General features: G+C 34.8%; 1 protein-coding gene across 2 annotated transcripts in view; it reads right to left on the bottom strand.

Moving 5' to 3' along the window:
- Positions 1 to 263: 263 nt before the first annotated feature.
- The window catches only part of LOC129800387 (homeobox protein araucan), a 132,727-nt gene continuing 115,763 nt past the window's right edge, over positions 264 to 17,227 (bottom strand). For both annotated transcript variants that reach the window (XM_055844728.1, XM_055844729.1), the window contains exons 5-7: positions 9,573 to 10,683; positions 9,437 to 9,508; positions 264 to 1,754 (exon numbers count right to left, since the gene is read on the bottom strand). In XM_055844728.1, coding sequence (XP_055700703.1) covers positions 9,469 to 9,508; positions 9,573 to 10,683 — 1,151 coding nt within the window. In that variant the 3' untranslated portion in view covers positions 264 to 1,754; positions 9,437 to 9,468. The remainder of the gene's footprint in view (positions 1,755 to 9,436; positions 9,509 to 9,572; positions 10,684 to 17,227) is intronic.

Raw genomic sequence — 17,227 nt, 5'->3', positions numbered from 1 at the left:
AATATGTCAATATTCTCAAACGTGTCTAGAGTCGCTCTAAAGTAAAATCTGATTTCTTTCTAAATTAAAATATTAGTATTTTGCATATAGTTTTTCAGGAAAAGTTCTTGAGGGAATAAGAACGTTGAACTAATAGAACCCTTACCTAAATGAAAATTTTTCAAAAGTATCAAAATAGTGGAAAATCGAGAAAATTCAATATGTCCATATTTATACCAAGTGTAGAGCCGCATGTACAACGAAGAATGTATTTAAAATCAGAATTAAATCTAATAATCCGTCTATTTTCATGATTGTGAATTTATACATAGATTTGATTTCTTTTATATACTTTTACGAATTATTTCTTAATTAATGTAAATTGTTACTTAATGAACATCCTCAGTCTACACTCCGAAAAATGCATTGCACAACTTTATTTACCAAAATTTCTCCTCTAAAATAAAACAAAACTACTTTTGAGCTAAATACAAACAATTTTCACTGAGTTTTCCTCTGCATTTTTTTTTGGGGTCAAAGTGCAAACTGAGGATTAGGTTCAATTTAATGATAAGTAAGTAAATATTAAGTAAAATTGATACGAGTGTTCATTTCACACTTACTTCAGAAAACATTCATCGTATTTACAAAGTTATACATTCAAAATGTTGAATTTCTCATCTCATTTGTTTGAAACTTTGAGAAGTTTTAGTTTTTCATTCTTCTCTTCTTCACTGAAAATCTATAAATTTCCTTTGTTCATCTCGTCAAATTATTAGAAAATTTTCTGCGATTTTCAAAAGAATTTTTCTATATTTTCCTTTCTTTTCTTTTTGTAGAAATTATTCATTTGTTTATATCGACAAGAAGCTTCCAAAATGTCGATTTTCAATCATCAAGATCTCATTTTAAATTACTCTCATTTATTTTTAAAATATTTAATAGGTATTATCATTTAGTAGTAGTCATTTTATCACAGATTACAAATGCTTAAACATACAATTTGTGAATTTCTTTTTTTTTATTTATTAAAATTTAATTTACATTTACGTTCATTCTTTTCGAATATTATAGTTTTTTTTTGCTAAATGATTCTTTTCGAAAAATAAAGAGAATACCTGCCACTGTCATTTGTAGCATCGAAAAAACTGCTTTTCCAACATTTTTATTCATCTTTCTTTATTTATTTATTTTTTAAATTTTTTTCTTTTCTGAAAAATAAAAGATACAATTGTTTACACATATTGCACAAATTTAACGTGCCAATTTTATTCCATATACATTTTCTTGTCCCTAAGTTGCGATTTTCTGCCTAAAAAATATTCGCAACATAAAAAACTTTTGAGCAGAATCACAAGAAAAATGTTCGGTGAAAAGTACAAGACGATGAAAATTGAAAAATAATTATTTATCTAATTTATGTCCCACTATTGATTATCTATCGTAAAATTTCTGTGAATGTTTCTTCTATCTATTTGATGTGTTTGAGCTATATTTTGAGATTTTTTTCTTCTTCTGTTTCTTCATAAATTACTTAAGTGAGTTAAATGAACAAAATTATTTGTTTTGTTAATTCTTTTCATTCCTTTCGGGTCTATTGAGATATGTGCTTGCACTTTGCCCTATTCTTTCCAAAAATCAACACCTTCGTTGTCCACTTGCAGCAGTTGAAAAAAAAAGACACAAAAAGAGTCATCAACTTTCGTATACATTTGCATGTGCGTCCCATTCAGTATTTCTCCACAGAGTCACCAAGGTCCGCCGGAAAATAAAATCTAGAATAAAGAAGAGAAGAACAAGTCTTGAGAATAAGTCCAAGCACGAGGTGTTAGCGTAAAAAAAATAATTAAATTGTCACCCACGCAGATTTTTGAGACAAAGTGCGAAAAAAGAACTAATTTTTTATTTATTTTTTTATTTTTATTTCACAGATTTTTTATGAATCAAATTCTAGAGAGAAGAAGGAATAGCAGAGAATCTTAGAAGTTATACACTGCTTCCAATTGGAACATGATAAGTGGAAACGAATTATGATTGGGTGTTATTAAGATCTATTAATATGGTGTATTTGTAAGCCTGTTTGTTGGTTAAATTTACACATATCAAATTTAATATTAAAGTTATTCAACAAAATTGCGATTTTTCCGATTTTTCAAAAATTAGAACCAGTCAATTGTGAAGTTTCATTTTTTTTATTATTCAATTTTGTGTAATTTTAAGAAAACGTTGATTGAATTTGAACATTTTAAGGGTAAAAACAACACATAATGAAGTTTTCTCAAGAAGACAATTTACAAAATACAAATTTGGTAAACATTAGTTAATTTGCGAAATAAAATCAAACAATTTTAAAAGACAAAAATATTTTTTTTTTAAATTGCGTTAAATGAGTCTAATCTTAATAAAAGTGTACAATTTACAACTGAAAATTAATTCTTCTTAAAATTTTGATTTTTTTAAACATTAAAGAAAAATAAATTAAAGATGTTGAATTTTATGTTTAATAGAGAAAGAAAACTAATATTTCCTAATCTCTATTAGATCTCGGCTTAACTAGTAATACGGGATTCAGACCAAGGCTTAGCCATATACAGTTTAAATTCTATAATGTATTATCAATTTAAATTTTTTGGAAAAATCTAACTTATAATTGAAATATTACCACTAAACCTACCACCCGTTATTGGTCGTTTTTTGGTCAAATGGCAAACCGAGATAGGGTAGGATATTTAACAAATTTGACTTGGAAAAGAGCAAAAAATTAAAATTTAGACATTGAAAAATATATTACATGCATATTGTAAGAAATTCATAAAGTTGGATAGTGACATTGTACCGTTTAAATATGTGTTAATTTTAAACCGGTCAATTTAACCGAGTTGTGGTAGGTTTAGTGTTAAGAACAAACGATCCCTCAGATTCTCAAAATTTAATAAAATTGCTTGCTATTCGCGATTTCGAGCTGAATTGTAAATTACTTAGTTTTCTTTATATATTTTTTGTTTTATGAATAATAAGTTTAAAGAAATTTAATTTAAATCTCTTTTTATCTTCTTTTTCTGTGTAACTTCTTCTTTAAATTTGTTTAAAGATACCTAAATTTGAATTTCAACTGCTTTGCTCAAGCTTTGGATTACCTAGAAACGACAAATAGAATTTCTTGATAAAATGTTATGAGAAATTTAATTATTTTTCTAAAAGTTTGAAAGTTTCAATTGACAGAAAATGCTAAAACTAAAAAAAAATCCGATAAAATTCTTTTTTTATTATTTAATTCGAACAAGTAATTATCCGCAATATGTCAGCGAGTATTTTATAAAATATGATAGCGTAACTGTGGGTGATTTTGCCCCCGGGGGGTGGGGTGACTTTGACACTCTCCTGTGCGTAAGCTTTTCTTTAATTCTAATACTTAAGATCGGTTTTCACCTATCAGACGTGGTAGATAGGATCGGTAAAGACCATCCTTAAGTTCTAGAAGTAAAGGAAAGCTTACGAACAAAAGAGTATCAAAGTCACCCGGACTTACGGTATATACAAGTACAATTAAAAAAATAAAAAAAAAAATATCATAATAAACAAGAAATATGATCTCTATTCTTAATTTGTAAAATTTTGAATATCTAACATTTCATTAATATTTTCTATACTTAATTTCTCTTCATTTTCTGTTGTCTGTACTATGTATTATAACATTTTAAAATTATTGATAGAAATGTTGATTGTAGACCGGATTAAAAATCTATAATTTTAAAAATGAAATAGTCTCAGCAAGAAAAAAATTAATATACGTCTGGGGAACTTGACTGAATGGATCGAATGTACTAAAGAATGAAATATTCGTTTGAATTTACGGTGGGGAGACTGGGGTAAAAAGTCACAAATTGAAAATTTGAAAATTCAATATCTTTCAAGATAAAAGAGATAGCGGCTGGAAAATTTTTCCATAGATGGCCTCCATAGACCTTCAAAGTCGTAAGTTTCTTAGAATTCGAACAAGGAATTGAGAAAATAAAAAATATTGAAATTTTTAACCCTATTTTTGAAATGTTTTCCTTACAACAGATATGAATTTTTACCTACTTATTTTCCAAAATTGATGCACTGATAAGTATTTCCTTACTGATTTGGATTCTTTGAATATGAAACCACTATCTATTTTAGAATTTTACAAAGATTCTTTTCTCCAGAAATCTTTTTATTAAAAATGACCACTTGGTGTAAAAAGTAACAAAAGGTAGCACAGACCGATGCAATTTCTGATGTCTCACGGCGAGAAGAAACGTCATTTCAGCGTCTCGCCGCTTTTTCTTTGCATTGGTCAAACGATTAGCAGTCTCTTGTGTGTTTTTTACTAAAATAGCTTAAAATGCGCTTTTCTTGCTCAGATAGAGAAAACGGTGTTTTACAAAGGTGTAGAGGAATAAATTTCCTATGAAAATATCTCACCTAGCTTTTTTTTTAATTTACGAAAGCCCGTAATAAAGCAAATCAAAATGTGATAATATCCCATACCTGGTACTATTTGCCCCAGCATTTTTGAAAATGGTCACAAAAATACAGTAGACTCTCACTCAATCCTCTCTTTTTCAATCGGGCGACAAATTTTGTTGACAATTTTCACGTTTAATTATGAAGCTAATTTGCTCAAATTCGCTGTAGTTCTTCCTATTTTATCGTGATTCTAGATTCGTGATTCGTGATTCGAGAGTCTACTGTACCTTTTACAAAACAGCTCGATAAATGCATTTCCTTACAAAATAGAGGGAAATGACTTTCATAAAGTTGTAGAGCAGTAAATTTCCTATAAAACTGCACAAATTAGAAATTTTTGGGGCACTAGGGTAGCTTGTAAAAAAATAAAATATCCGTTTTGTTACTTTTTGCCCCAGTATCCCCTAATTTTGTCAATACAAAACTAAAATTGTCAAAAAAATATATTTTTTTAAACTTTTTTGCAGTTCGTTTGGAAAGTAAATTTTCCTGAGTATCCTTGACAGTCGTAAGTGTAGAAAATTGATGGTCGAGACACATCTCTTGCGGTGTTAGATTGAGCGGGTGAATTTTATTGAATGCCAGCCGTTGTATTTTGTGGTGTAAAACACAATTTCGCTATCGGCACCTCCGGAGCGGCCTTTTGAGACATTGATGGACGAGTGGAGATTTCAATCTTTGGGGGCCTCTCAATGAAATCCCATCGCGGGTGTCTCCGAGGGCGGTTTGGGCTGAGAAGTTGTAAGGGACGAGTCATTCAGACCAAGTCTCCTCACTTTCTTCCATTTCTCACTGGGATGCTGCGGCACGATAGACAAAAAAAAGACGAAAACCCGAACGATGGTTGAATGAGTCTGGGTTTGGGACAAGGTGCGGCTCACCAATAAATCCACGCAAGACCATAAGAATTCCTGCTCTTTTTTTTTCGCCCTCTCTCTTCAATGGATGGAAGAGAACCTGTTTATTATTTTTCAAATAATGCGTCTCTCAAGTCCAAGACACAAAAAAATCTGTCTCCCTCTTAATTTCACTTAATTTTTCATTGGTGTGACACTGAAGAATAAACACAGGTGGAGCAGAAGTATCCTATCCGAAGGAAAGGTAGGGGTTAACACAAGCCGCGCGTGAACTTCAAAAGGTTAATGAGGCTGAGATTTCAATAAAAAAAAAAATAGTACGACGCGATCCTAATTCTCTGTTTGTCTTATATTCTTTTCCATCTCTGGATCTCAACCTTTTTTTCCCTCATCATTTATTAACTCCTCCTCCGATTTTATTCTTTTATTTTTTATTCTTCCTCATTTATACATCGTATTTTTTCTCTGTATGATATTTAATAGCACTCAACACTGTCATCTCATCAATTAAATCAATAATTATTATATATCCCCATAAAATCAATTCTTGACGCTTTTCATCTGGTTCGTTTGCCTCTTTTTTTTCAACCTCTTCTTCTTCTCAAATCCTCTCAACATTGCCTTCATTGGGTATCTTCTTAAAGCCTCCACCTCCTCTTGAGAGACAACACCATATCGCGAAGATAAATTATGGATGGTGAGAGAAGATCCCAGGAATAAAAAAAGACAACATCCCGCCAATAAAAGCGTGAAATTTTTCATGAAAACCAACACTTCAATTGAATCCTTTTTTTTCTGCCCAATTGATTGCATCAACGGCACGATTTTAATTATTTACCGAAGTACAAAGGGTTCCCTATACAACCCTCCTGGATGAAAGACATTCCAACAGAGAAGACCTTTTGGCAAAAAAGAAAGAGGATTTTAAAATACGCAACTTGGTCAATCAAATTGATGGATTCCAGAGAAACCCAACCCCTAAAATCGTTTTGGGAAATTGAGTGGAAAATCATCCTTTCCATTTAATTCTTCTCTTCACCCTTTTTCCACAAAACTCCCATACATGTACCCATCTCTTTGTCTCTAGCAGATAACTTCAACCCTTCGCAGAATATCTCTTTTTTTGCAGAATATTGAAGGGTGAATCATCATTAATAGTTGTGGAACCTAAATTGAATTTTCGTCCAAAGGAATAGGGGCATTCAAACGCGGTTCTTAATTCAAATGAGGCTGTTCATCTCGATTTTAAGTCAATAAATTAGCCAAAGAATTTGCTTAGTTCTCTGACTAATTTATTGTGCAGGGAAAGAACAAAGTATCGGAATGGAACCTGTATTAGATCTCATTTGTCGTTCTCACGATCTTTGAAATCTTATCTAATGGAAGGCATTTGTATTCAAATTTAGAGGCTAAAAGGTCGCTAAATCAGACGACGAAAACTCAAAGAATTGATGGACAAAGAAGAAATTCATAGGATTCAATGGATTCAACTATTGATTAAACTGGTAAACATCGTTTCCGAGTTTAAAAGATCCGTTTATTCGTTTCAAAGCTGAGGTTTACGCCATCCACACCTTGCAAGCCTCCTAATTCCACGTCATCATCGTGCTTTATCCTGAAACGTTTCCCATGAGGTTCTGAATCTAGTACTAGGTCTTCTTTAAATCGGTCTTCAAACTTAAGGTACACCCTTAAGGCAGGGGCCTATCAAGCCTAATAAAAAGTGAAGCTATTTTTCACTTTTCCTTGAAAAAATTTTGCAGATATTGCATCGCGACCTAAACAAATTTGCTTGTAGGTCTTGTATTATTTCGGCGAACATTATGAAATATGTATTTTTAGATAGCTTTTAATGCAGAATTTCGAAATAATCAAACTGATAACTCAATTCTCTTTAGGAAAAAACTTGCCAAAAGTCTTCAGTGCCTCTATGCAAAATCGTAAGGAAAAATGAAATGTCGATAGGCCCCTGCTTAAGGCTTAGTAAATACACCAAATTTGTAGTGTGATTTTTACTAGGGTAAGTGTGCCAAATACCGGCCAGCTTGCAATTTCTGCCACAGTTTTTGTTACTCGAACTTCCATGAATTTTTAGTTTTTGCACACTCAAGAGCAGAGGTGTGCAAAAAAACCGTTGAAACCGAATTAACGTCAAAATAAGTTTGTTCTGTTAGCGTTTTGACTATTGATGTACATGTTTCTTTTGACGTTAATTCGGTTTCAAGTTTCAACGGTTCTTGCACGCTTCTGCTCTAGAGATTATACAATTCAAAAAATAAAAAATGTCGATTCCATGAACAAGATGATCTGAAAAAGACATTGGAAAATTCCGGAAGGGCAAGGAACTATGAGATTGAAGGTGGCCGGAATAGGCAACAAATGCTATGTGTACATTTTTATTCATTTTAAAATGTATTAAAAAAGAATTTAGAGAAAACAAAGACGATAGAGTGTCTACAAGCTTCCAAGCAACACTCCTTATAAAAAAGTAGCAAAAAATTCAATTTGTATTAAAAATATTACATTTCAAACTTGAGACTTTGACGGTTCCATGCAACTATGCCGAAATTTGGCACACTTACCCTACATATTCTGTATTAAGGATTATCAGATTCAGGAAAATCTCTGAAAATTTTGGTGGATAGAAAATCAAGACTTTAGAGAATTGATATAAATCTCTAGTCTTACCACCGCTTAAGGTCAGTGTTACTTGTTGTCACTTGGACAATTTTTCTGGATAGTTCATTGCCACTTATTATTTATCTACCATTCAGGACAATTCAGGATTATTTTACCTAACAAAAAGCAAAAACATAGATGGAGAGGTATCCAGATGGTACGATGCTTTAACTCTGATACGGGACAATGCTGAACATAATGTTAAGTATATGGTTTTAGAAGTCAGAAGATTGCGTAGGCAAGGCATACAACAAATTTTGTCATCCATTCTCTGTTCGTTTACGAATGATCAGTTTATGACGTAAAAGAGGGAACGCCTCTGAGGGATACGATTCCCATGCTGCTGTTACCAAGTTCCCGCTTCTTAATGAACAGAAAAAATTCATCAAGACCATTCTTCGAAGTTAAAGTTTGTAAAGAAATGGAATGTTTGTCCTAAGCCGTAGGTCAGATCCTACATCAACCTAGGTATCTTTCAAAATAATTTTCGTATTCCGAAAACATAGATGACGCCAATCCGAAGTAAACTTTAAGCAATCGCAATATAGCAATCTAAAAGAGTCAAGTTGTAAACAAAAACCGAACTTTTAACCTGGATTAAACCCAACCCAAGCAGCAATTTTTCTTAAAATAGTCTTGTAGAACTCTCTAAGAAAGGCACTATAGAACCAAAAATCTATTTATTTACTTATAACTCTCTTGCTTCTATCACTGAGATTACTATGAATTAAGTGGCGCACTTTTAAGGATCTTAAGAGCTTCTATAGGAATTTCAACAGAAAATTTTCACTTTAAGTCTCTTAAAAGTGCACTAAAAGACTTGTCTAATACTTGGTTCTATAAGGCAGCTATTTTACTTCTTGGGAATGCAGTTTCGTATTTCCAAAACACAAAAAGTTGAGCGTTTTCGGACTTTAAATTCATTTAAGATTCCTAATCGAAAATTTCAAGCATGTCAGCTACGATAGATCGTACATAAGTGTGCAAGAACGGTTTGAAACCGAACAAACGTCAAATGAAACTTGTACATCAATGGTCAAAACGCTACCTGTACAAACTTTTTTGACGTTTATTCGGTTTGAAACGGTTCTTGCACACCTCTGGATTATAGTATCGACTCATTTACGGTGCAAGGAACGCCTAATGACACTTTGTAAGACGTTCTGTCAGGACTTATTGACACCCTACTCTGTACCATTTGGAATACGAAATTTGAACACTTATCCTTATAAGAAAACGTAGATTGAAGAAAAAACGTGATATTATTTACAATTTATTAGATACTTTAAAGAAATTTCAAGATTTTGACAAAAGTGTCAATAGGGGTTCCCTGTCGAAGAGGTGTTCCTTCGACCCTACACCATTTTGGAAGTGTTAGAATCTGATTTTTTTTAAAGTAATTTAGACGTAGCATTTAAAACACTCACTGTGGCTGGTAGCCATTTCCGGCGACGTCATCTCAGACCGGCGACACGAAACCATTCCCGACTTGATGGGCACTGCAAGGAACAAACCTAGTCAACAAAATTCTTCAACAAAAGAAGTTTAAGTGCAACAACAAACCTCTTGTAGAAGGGCTTGAAAGCCGCCATGTCGGCATTCATCATCTGTGCAAAGTCCTTATGATGATGGAGATTATTGTTGTTAATCGGACTACCCTGCTGCATGCGCGCAAAATTGCTCATGAAACTGCCTTGTTGGCCATCCCCTGGGGACGATGCACCATTGTAGGTGCCATTGGTGTTCATGGCAGATCCATTGCCATTAGGGGTGTTACTGTAGCAGGTACCGGTCGTAGGGGTGGCTGAATGGGTGAGTAGGTTCCCTGCCACGCTGGGCAACTTCATACTCGGCGGCGTCTGGGGTGGTGTATCGGTCTGGACCTCGGGAAACCCCATCGCCGGCGGGGTATTCGTGTTGCTGCTGCCCTGACTGCTGCTGCTGGACATCTGGGTGGGGCCCAGGGGCGTAGTGGTGTCCCCCGTGGCTAGGTGGTTGCTCGGGGTGGTGCAGGGATTGGGATAGTGGTGGGCCGAGGGCGGTGGGGGTGGGGGCCCACTGAGAAACCCCCCGTACCGGCCATAGTTGGCGGTGAAGGAGTTCGGGGTCATGGGGCCGGTGCCAGGCATCATTGTGCCCTGCTGCACCTGCTGCAGGGGGTGGTGGGTGGAAGGGGGCGGTGGCTGGCCGGTCGGCAACATGGTGCCATGTGGCGGCGGGCCGCCTGAGCCCATCATCATGCCGGCGTTGCCAGGTGCACTCGTCTGGTGCTGATAGCCTGGCGCCGTCATCCACGGTGCTGAGTGGGGTGGGAGTGGGGGAGGCGTCTTGCACGCGGCTGTGTCGGCCAGACTCCAGATTTTGGGCTTGGTGGCCGGAATCGGCACGCCACAGTCGCTGCTTGTTTGGTTTTTTGGCGCCGTCAGTTGTTGGTCTTCCTGCTTTACGCCATATCCGCCGCCTAGCATCGCATGCGGATGATGAGGATGGTAGGGATGGTGCGGATGATGGTGATGATGGTGATGAAGATGATGATGGTGCGCTAAACCACCACCAGCGCTGCCGCCTGTGGCCGCAAGTAGGGCGGCAGCCTCAGTCTTGCGGTCATCGTCCGTCAGATCATCCTCCTCCTCGTCTTTCACATGCTGCTCAGACTTCACATGATGGATGGAATCTATAATAGGGAGGAAACTGATTTCAAATACACATCTCAGTTTTAGGAAAACCAAAATGAAAATTTCGGAAAATTACGAAAAGTAACGGATACTTAAAAGGAAAAACACGTATATTCAAAAATTTGTTAAATCTATTTAAAAATATAGAAAAAAAATTTCCGGTCATATGTTTGGACGAAATGTTCGCCTGGCATAGCTCTAAAGCATGTCCAAAAATCATTGAAAAAGCTTGGGCCAATTTTGAGAAAAACCGAAAAACTTTATTTTTAGGGAATATTAATTATTGGGGATGCAAAATTATTCAAAAATCGGTACTTAACCGATTCATTACCAATGAAGACCGATACAGCCGGATTCGAAATTGCAATACCTTTCCAACAAATCCAAATTTAACCAAATCGGTTAAAAAATGAGCCTTTCAAAGTAGTTGACTTTTGACCTTTAATAATTCAAAGTGGCGAATTTTCCGGTCATAGGTATGTTTGGGCGAAATATTCGCCTGGACTAGCTCTAAAATATATCCAAAAATCATTGAAAAAGCTTGGGCCATTTTCTTTGCAAAATGGGAAAAACCTCATTTTTGACCTATTTTTGGGGGATAGGGAACGTATGAAAGGGAAGAGGGGAAAACAAAGAGGTTAGGTACGAGATAATGTTATTTGAGGAGGGGTCATCGAAGACTGGAAGTCGATATCTCTTACCGTTTAAGCTCCAGAACAGTGACAAGTTGAAAAAAAAAACGATTTTATAACTGCTCTCTCTTTGATTTCGAGCAGTAAAAAAGGACAATAAGCTGACAGATATCTGTCAAACATTTTGACATAAATTTAAATGATATTTCAAATTCAATAAGAATTCGTTAAAAATCCGTTAAATTCCTGAAATTCCATCTAAAAGCTTTAAATTTAGTGTTAAAGTCTCAAAACTCGTGAGATATTTAGTGTTTTAGAAGAAACTTCCGGGATTCATGGTTGAGGAACAAACCCCATAACATATGGCAGATTGAGAGACAGCGGAGTATTATCATCTGTTGGTAAGGATGGGAAGAAAAGTGAGCCTTACAGAGCGGAAAACGCGAACTATGTTACAGTGCAACGAAATAATGTAGTTTCGCTTTCGTATATATTCACTGTGTCCGGATTGAAAGTTGCAGAAGAGTCGGGAAACCCCCTCAATTCATTCACTTTTCGCACCCACGAATGGTTGAATTTGGGGTGTACTTGTGGGGAGGCAGAAGGCTAAATTTCCGCCGGAATAAACATGAATCCAATGAATGGCTTCACTTTAAATTATAATGTTTGAAATTTTCGCAAAAGAGGGTTGAAATTTCCTCAAGCGCATACACATATCTACTTGGTAGAAAAGTTCTACGATGTATGTGTTAAAGGGGGTTGGAAAAAGGATTGAATCTCCCCAGCAGGAGGGAAAACCTCTGAGAGAATGAGAGAGAGAGAGATTTCCATCACCCGGCGAGAGAGTGAACACTCTGGGATGGAGTTTAATGGCTTCAGCAGCCAAAAAGGGGACAAAGTGAGGGTGGCTCATTCATATTCAACCCCAAAATGCTACACTCACATCCATTTGATGTATTTATGATGGTGGAAAATCGATCTGAAGGGTGTCACAGCATGTGTTTGTTTTTCCTCGTACTCAAGCAAATCTAGCTCAAATGGATTGATAATGTGGATCATGTTAACCACAGTGCAGTCTCTTTAAAATTTTAGTACTCAAAAAGACAAAATATATATTCTGGGATTATATTTTCATTTCTAAAAATAGAAAATTGATAGTTACTCAGTCAAATGAAAAATGATCGAATAGAAATTCAAAGATTTGTTAAAAAAAAACATTTCGAAAAAGTATTTGGCAGCATTTTGACAGGTTCTCGACTTACACGGGTTTCAGACTTAAGATTTTTTTATATAGCATAGGGTAAAGTGGTACAAGTTGGACAGTGGTACAAGTTGGACAATGGTACAATTTGGACAAGGCTTTTGGTCTTGATAAATTTAGTACTACATTTTTATTTGTATATTTTTAATGCTTTAGTTTTATAATTTGGTTCCTTGTGCTTAAAAACCAATGTTGTACTGTATTTGTCAAGAAAAAAGCCATGTCCAACTAATACCGGCGGATTATCCAACTTGTAAGACTAATTCCAAATTATATCACTTTACCCTAATTATTCTAATTTGATATCAAGTAATTTTCTTGTACAATTTTCTACTAAGAACTTTAAAGGCAATTGATCAATCACTTCTAGAAAAATCTCTGTATTTCCTTAAGGAATTTACACATTGGGAACAATGTGAATCAGAAAAAGCGCCTAATCAAATCACATCAAAGCCACAATTGCAAAAAGAAAATTTAGAAAAGTAGCAGGAAAACTCATTATCTATTAGTAAAAACCTTCCCAAGTAATTACTGCTGGTGATGATCCTCTATTTTTCCAAAAATACCGATCTTCACGAAATCAAAAAACATAGCCTAGTCGACCACTGAAGAAGGTCCACATCCGGACCGAAAGCTCTGGGCAATACAGAAAATTTGTTTTTCTTCTTGAGGTGAAATAAATTTCCACTGGCGATTACCGGAAGTATCTCCATAGAATTGGGAGCAATTTTCATCAAAAATTGCTTTTTTGAACGAAATCGCCTACACTGTAGGTGAAAAAATTCTGTCAAAAATGCATTTTTGCTAAACAATTACTTCCCATATTTAGAAATTTAAGACCGTCGGGAATTGTACTAAATCTTTAGTCTAATACGGGCTTCAGACTCAGACCTAAGAGCTTAAATAGACTCAGGCTGATCTGAAAAAAAAAATTAGCCTGTAAAGTTTGGCAGTACTCAGGATTGGATAAAGAAAATTGAAACAATGGACCTCTAATCAAAGATCCTAAGTTTCCAGAGTACAATAATTTGAGTTAGATCTTTACTGCCAAATTTTATGGCCTAAATATTTTCGAAGATCAGCCTGAGTCTATTTAAGCCCTATGTCTTAGCCATATGGTTTAACTGGGTCCCGGTCAAAATCTCGAAAGCCAAAATCCCGAATGGGCCAAAATTCTTTAAAAGTGTCATAGCTACTTCCGCGATTGCACCCGCGCTTGCTGGAGGCAAAGCAATCTTCTGTGTCTTGGGAAATTATTCTAAACATTTTCCTCCATATAATTTCATCTCTTTCAGGATTTTGAACATTCGGGATTTTGACTGCCACCGGGCTTAACTGCTCTAATTTCTTATCTGTGAAGATTTTATGGGAAAATTTAACTTAGAATTCGACTGTTAAGGGAAAATGATCTATTCGATTCTGAAAAAACGTTGGTATTTGGGTTATTATTTGGGTTCGAAAACTGGGCTAGACCTCTAGTCTGAAAGCTGCTTAAAGCACGTATTATAGTCATTATAAAAGTAAAGATTGATATATAAAAAACGTCGAAAACTACTAAATATTCTTTATTGCCAACCTAGTTATTTTTCTGACCAAGATTAATTTATATTATCTCCAAATTAACAAATTTGTTTACGTACAAATAGAAGTGATTAACTAATTAGATTTAAGTTTTTACTAATAAAACAAATATAATACTATTCGGAATAACAAAAACAAGACTTGACAAAACCTTACTGTCTGTATTGTTTTGGTATGTTTGTTTTTGCAAATCTAGAAGATTCTATCGTAAATATTTTACAGAAATCGAAAGGAATTTTTTTTTATTATCAGCACCCTCTTTAGATCTGGCAAAAATACTTGTTACAATAGATTAGTAAAAATAAGAATTATAAATAAAAATCGTAACTGATTGAAACAGAATAAATATTAAACAAATCTATAAAATTATAGAAAATATTTTATTTTATGATTTCTTATTTTCCGTACGTGAAAAATTAAATTATAGGATTTGCAATACGTTTAAACTTCCTAGAAGCCAGAAGTTGTTTTTAAAATGCAATAAAAAAATAATTGTTAGGGTAAGGGCTCAAAATTTTGGTCATGGTGCTTATATGCGTCAATGTTCTAAGTTTTAAGTGCGATATTTGCAATATTAATTGATTTTTTTGTTGCTCTCTTTTCAGAAGGGTTGTTAAGAAACTTGGCAAGCTGTTTATCGTCTTTATTTTTACTAAAATTAGTCTTAATACGTTTAAAAATCACAAATCCCTAATTGTGGACACTTTGGTTGTAAATTTGGACACTTTGCTTGTAATTTCGGACAGCTAATCCGCTTCAATAGGATGCCCAATGTTCTCTATTTCAAGAACCTATCTTACCAAGTCCTCCTCCTGTTCATGTAAGAGAACCGTAGAATGTCAGAAGAAGCCCTGAAATTTGCTATATAATTCATTAAAGTAAGTTGACTTCGGTACTTCAAGTACGCGCGGATTTGCGCATTCCCTGGTCTTTCTGGCAGCGTTTCAAGGCTTTTCTCACAAAAAATGTTCGTAAATTTTTATTTGTCTAGCAAAAACTTACGAACAAATGACAAAATTTTACGAACATTTTTTGTGTGTTTACGAACATTTACGAAAAAATGTTTGTAAAGGTACAAAAAATGTTCGTCAAATGATCATTTTACGAACAATGCTTCTGAAAAAAGTACAACATTTTAAGAACTTGTTTGTGGGTTATACGATTCACGAGCATTTCGTAAGTCTGCCATAGCATTTCACAAACATTTACTAACAATTTTACAAAATATTTTTTCTGTGTAGTAAAAATTCCTAATGAAACTAATTTGGTTTAGCAAATAAGTCTTTTACACTTTCAGCTTTGCAAAACTGTCCTACTTTTATTTTGTTTAACGTTATTTTAATTTTAATATTATTTTATTTCGAAAACAACATTCTCTTGGATAGTCAAAAAAGCAACATTCAGGTTTAAAAAAATTTATTGGAATTATTTTTATAAGAAATCATACCTATTAAATATTTCAATAACTCTAATATCAGTTTAATAAATTCATTTTCACATCTCGTTAGATAGCTAAATCTTCTCTCTCATGGGATTTTCGTCTAAATCACCCTCGATAATTATCATAAATAAAATATTGCAGTTAATTTCGCAAGGGAGTGAAGTGAGATAAAAAAATGCATTTAGGGGCCCAGAGGGTGACTTTCACCACCCTCCACGGTTGCAGCATGTGATTCAATCGAAGGCGTGAGATGCATGTGGCTGGCCAGAGACTTTCTCACAAGACTTACCCCTATTATTGTGAGTTATAGTGGGGTTGGAATGGGGTCATTGATATTGGGAAAAGTAGCTAAAAGCGCCTCGTGATAATATCCTCCATTATCCGATTAGGCAAAGTGAAACTGCCACTTGTTACATGCACAGTGGCAGAGAAAAAGACGCCGGGATTCATCCCCCTTCAAGATATACCCCATCACTGACGGTGAATTCCACTTTGTGCTGGAGGGATAAAATTAATTGTATATATGTCGTTTATTTGAAATACTCGTTTACTAACCCTTGGGGTGGGCAAAGGGCTGAAACACTTCCATTAATAGTCCATCTACTCCCATCGGCGAACGTCCTGTTATTCATTAGAGTGGCAAAAGGTTGAGGGAAGGTTCAGGAGATGCCAGAAAAGGCGAATATAATGGAATCAAACCCTCATTGTTGGTGGTTTTTCTTCCTCAATGCTTAATTTTATTTGCTTTCCTCCCAAGATTTCGCTCCGTTTTTTTTTTCCTTTCCCATAGCCAATCCCAAACACCCTCAAAGTCTTCTTGCTTCTTCCATCCCAAACTTTCCCTCTCATCATCTTACTTCCTCTTCTTCTTTTTTTTCACTTGATTCATCAAGGAAAAGATGCAAGAAATGGAAACCCCCCAACCCTCAAACTAAACCAAGAAACGATCCAACTTGAGTGTATTTGGTTTCCGCGTCACCACCCACTAGTTAACAATTTGAAGGGGATGATTGTGGAAGGAAATAAATCAATCGAGTTCGTGGCTTATTTAATCAAACGCAGATTTAGACAATTTATGTGATGGCAAAGTGGCAATTATTTGCTCCGTGAATTTCCTCCCACTTGCGTCTCCTCCAGAAAAAAAAAACTTCCTGCATCCAACCACCAAAAACCTTTTTTTCGCCCTCATTAACTTCCCCAAAAACTTTCTCTATATTTGTTATTTTTTCTCTCACAGTTGAAAAAAAATCCAGTAAGAAACTTCTGGTGGTTTTAGAAACTTTTCAAATCTCTCTCAGCATGTGAGATGGGAAGTCCTTGGAAGGAAAGTTAAGTGGTTATATGTCTAAGTCTGACAGAGATTTTCATACAAAATATATTTAATTTGCATGAAAGGAAAATGAAACTTTTCCTTATATAGTCTGTCAAGCGAAGTTTTCCAATGGAAACCGCCCAAAGGAGAGCTTAGAGGAAATTACTTAAAATTTGAATAAATTATTACAATGACTAATCCAAGTCGATCTTGTATAGGTTAAGATTTAGGACGTTTCTTTGCTAAATGGTTGTACTAATGGAAATTAAAATTTTAGCGATATTTAGGGTAAGAGCTCATAACTTTGGACAGTTTC

Source organism: Phlebotomus papatasi, chromosome 2 (genome assembly GCF_024763615.1).
Source record: "Phlebotomus papatasi isolate M1 chromosome 2, Ppap_2.1, whole genome shotgun sequence".
In the NCBI taxonomy this organism is placed as follows: domain Eukaryota; kingdom Metazoa; phylum Arthropoda; class Insecta; order Diptera; family Psychodidae; genus Phlebotomus; species Phlebotomus papatasi.
This window is presented reverse-complemented; position numbering and strand designations above follow the sequence as displayed.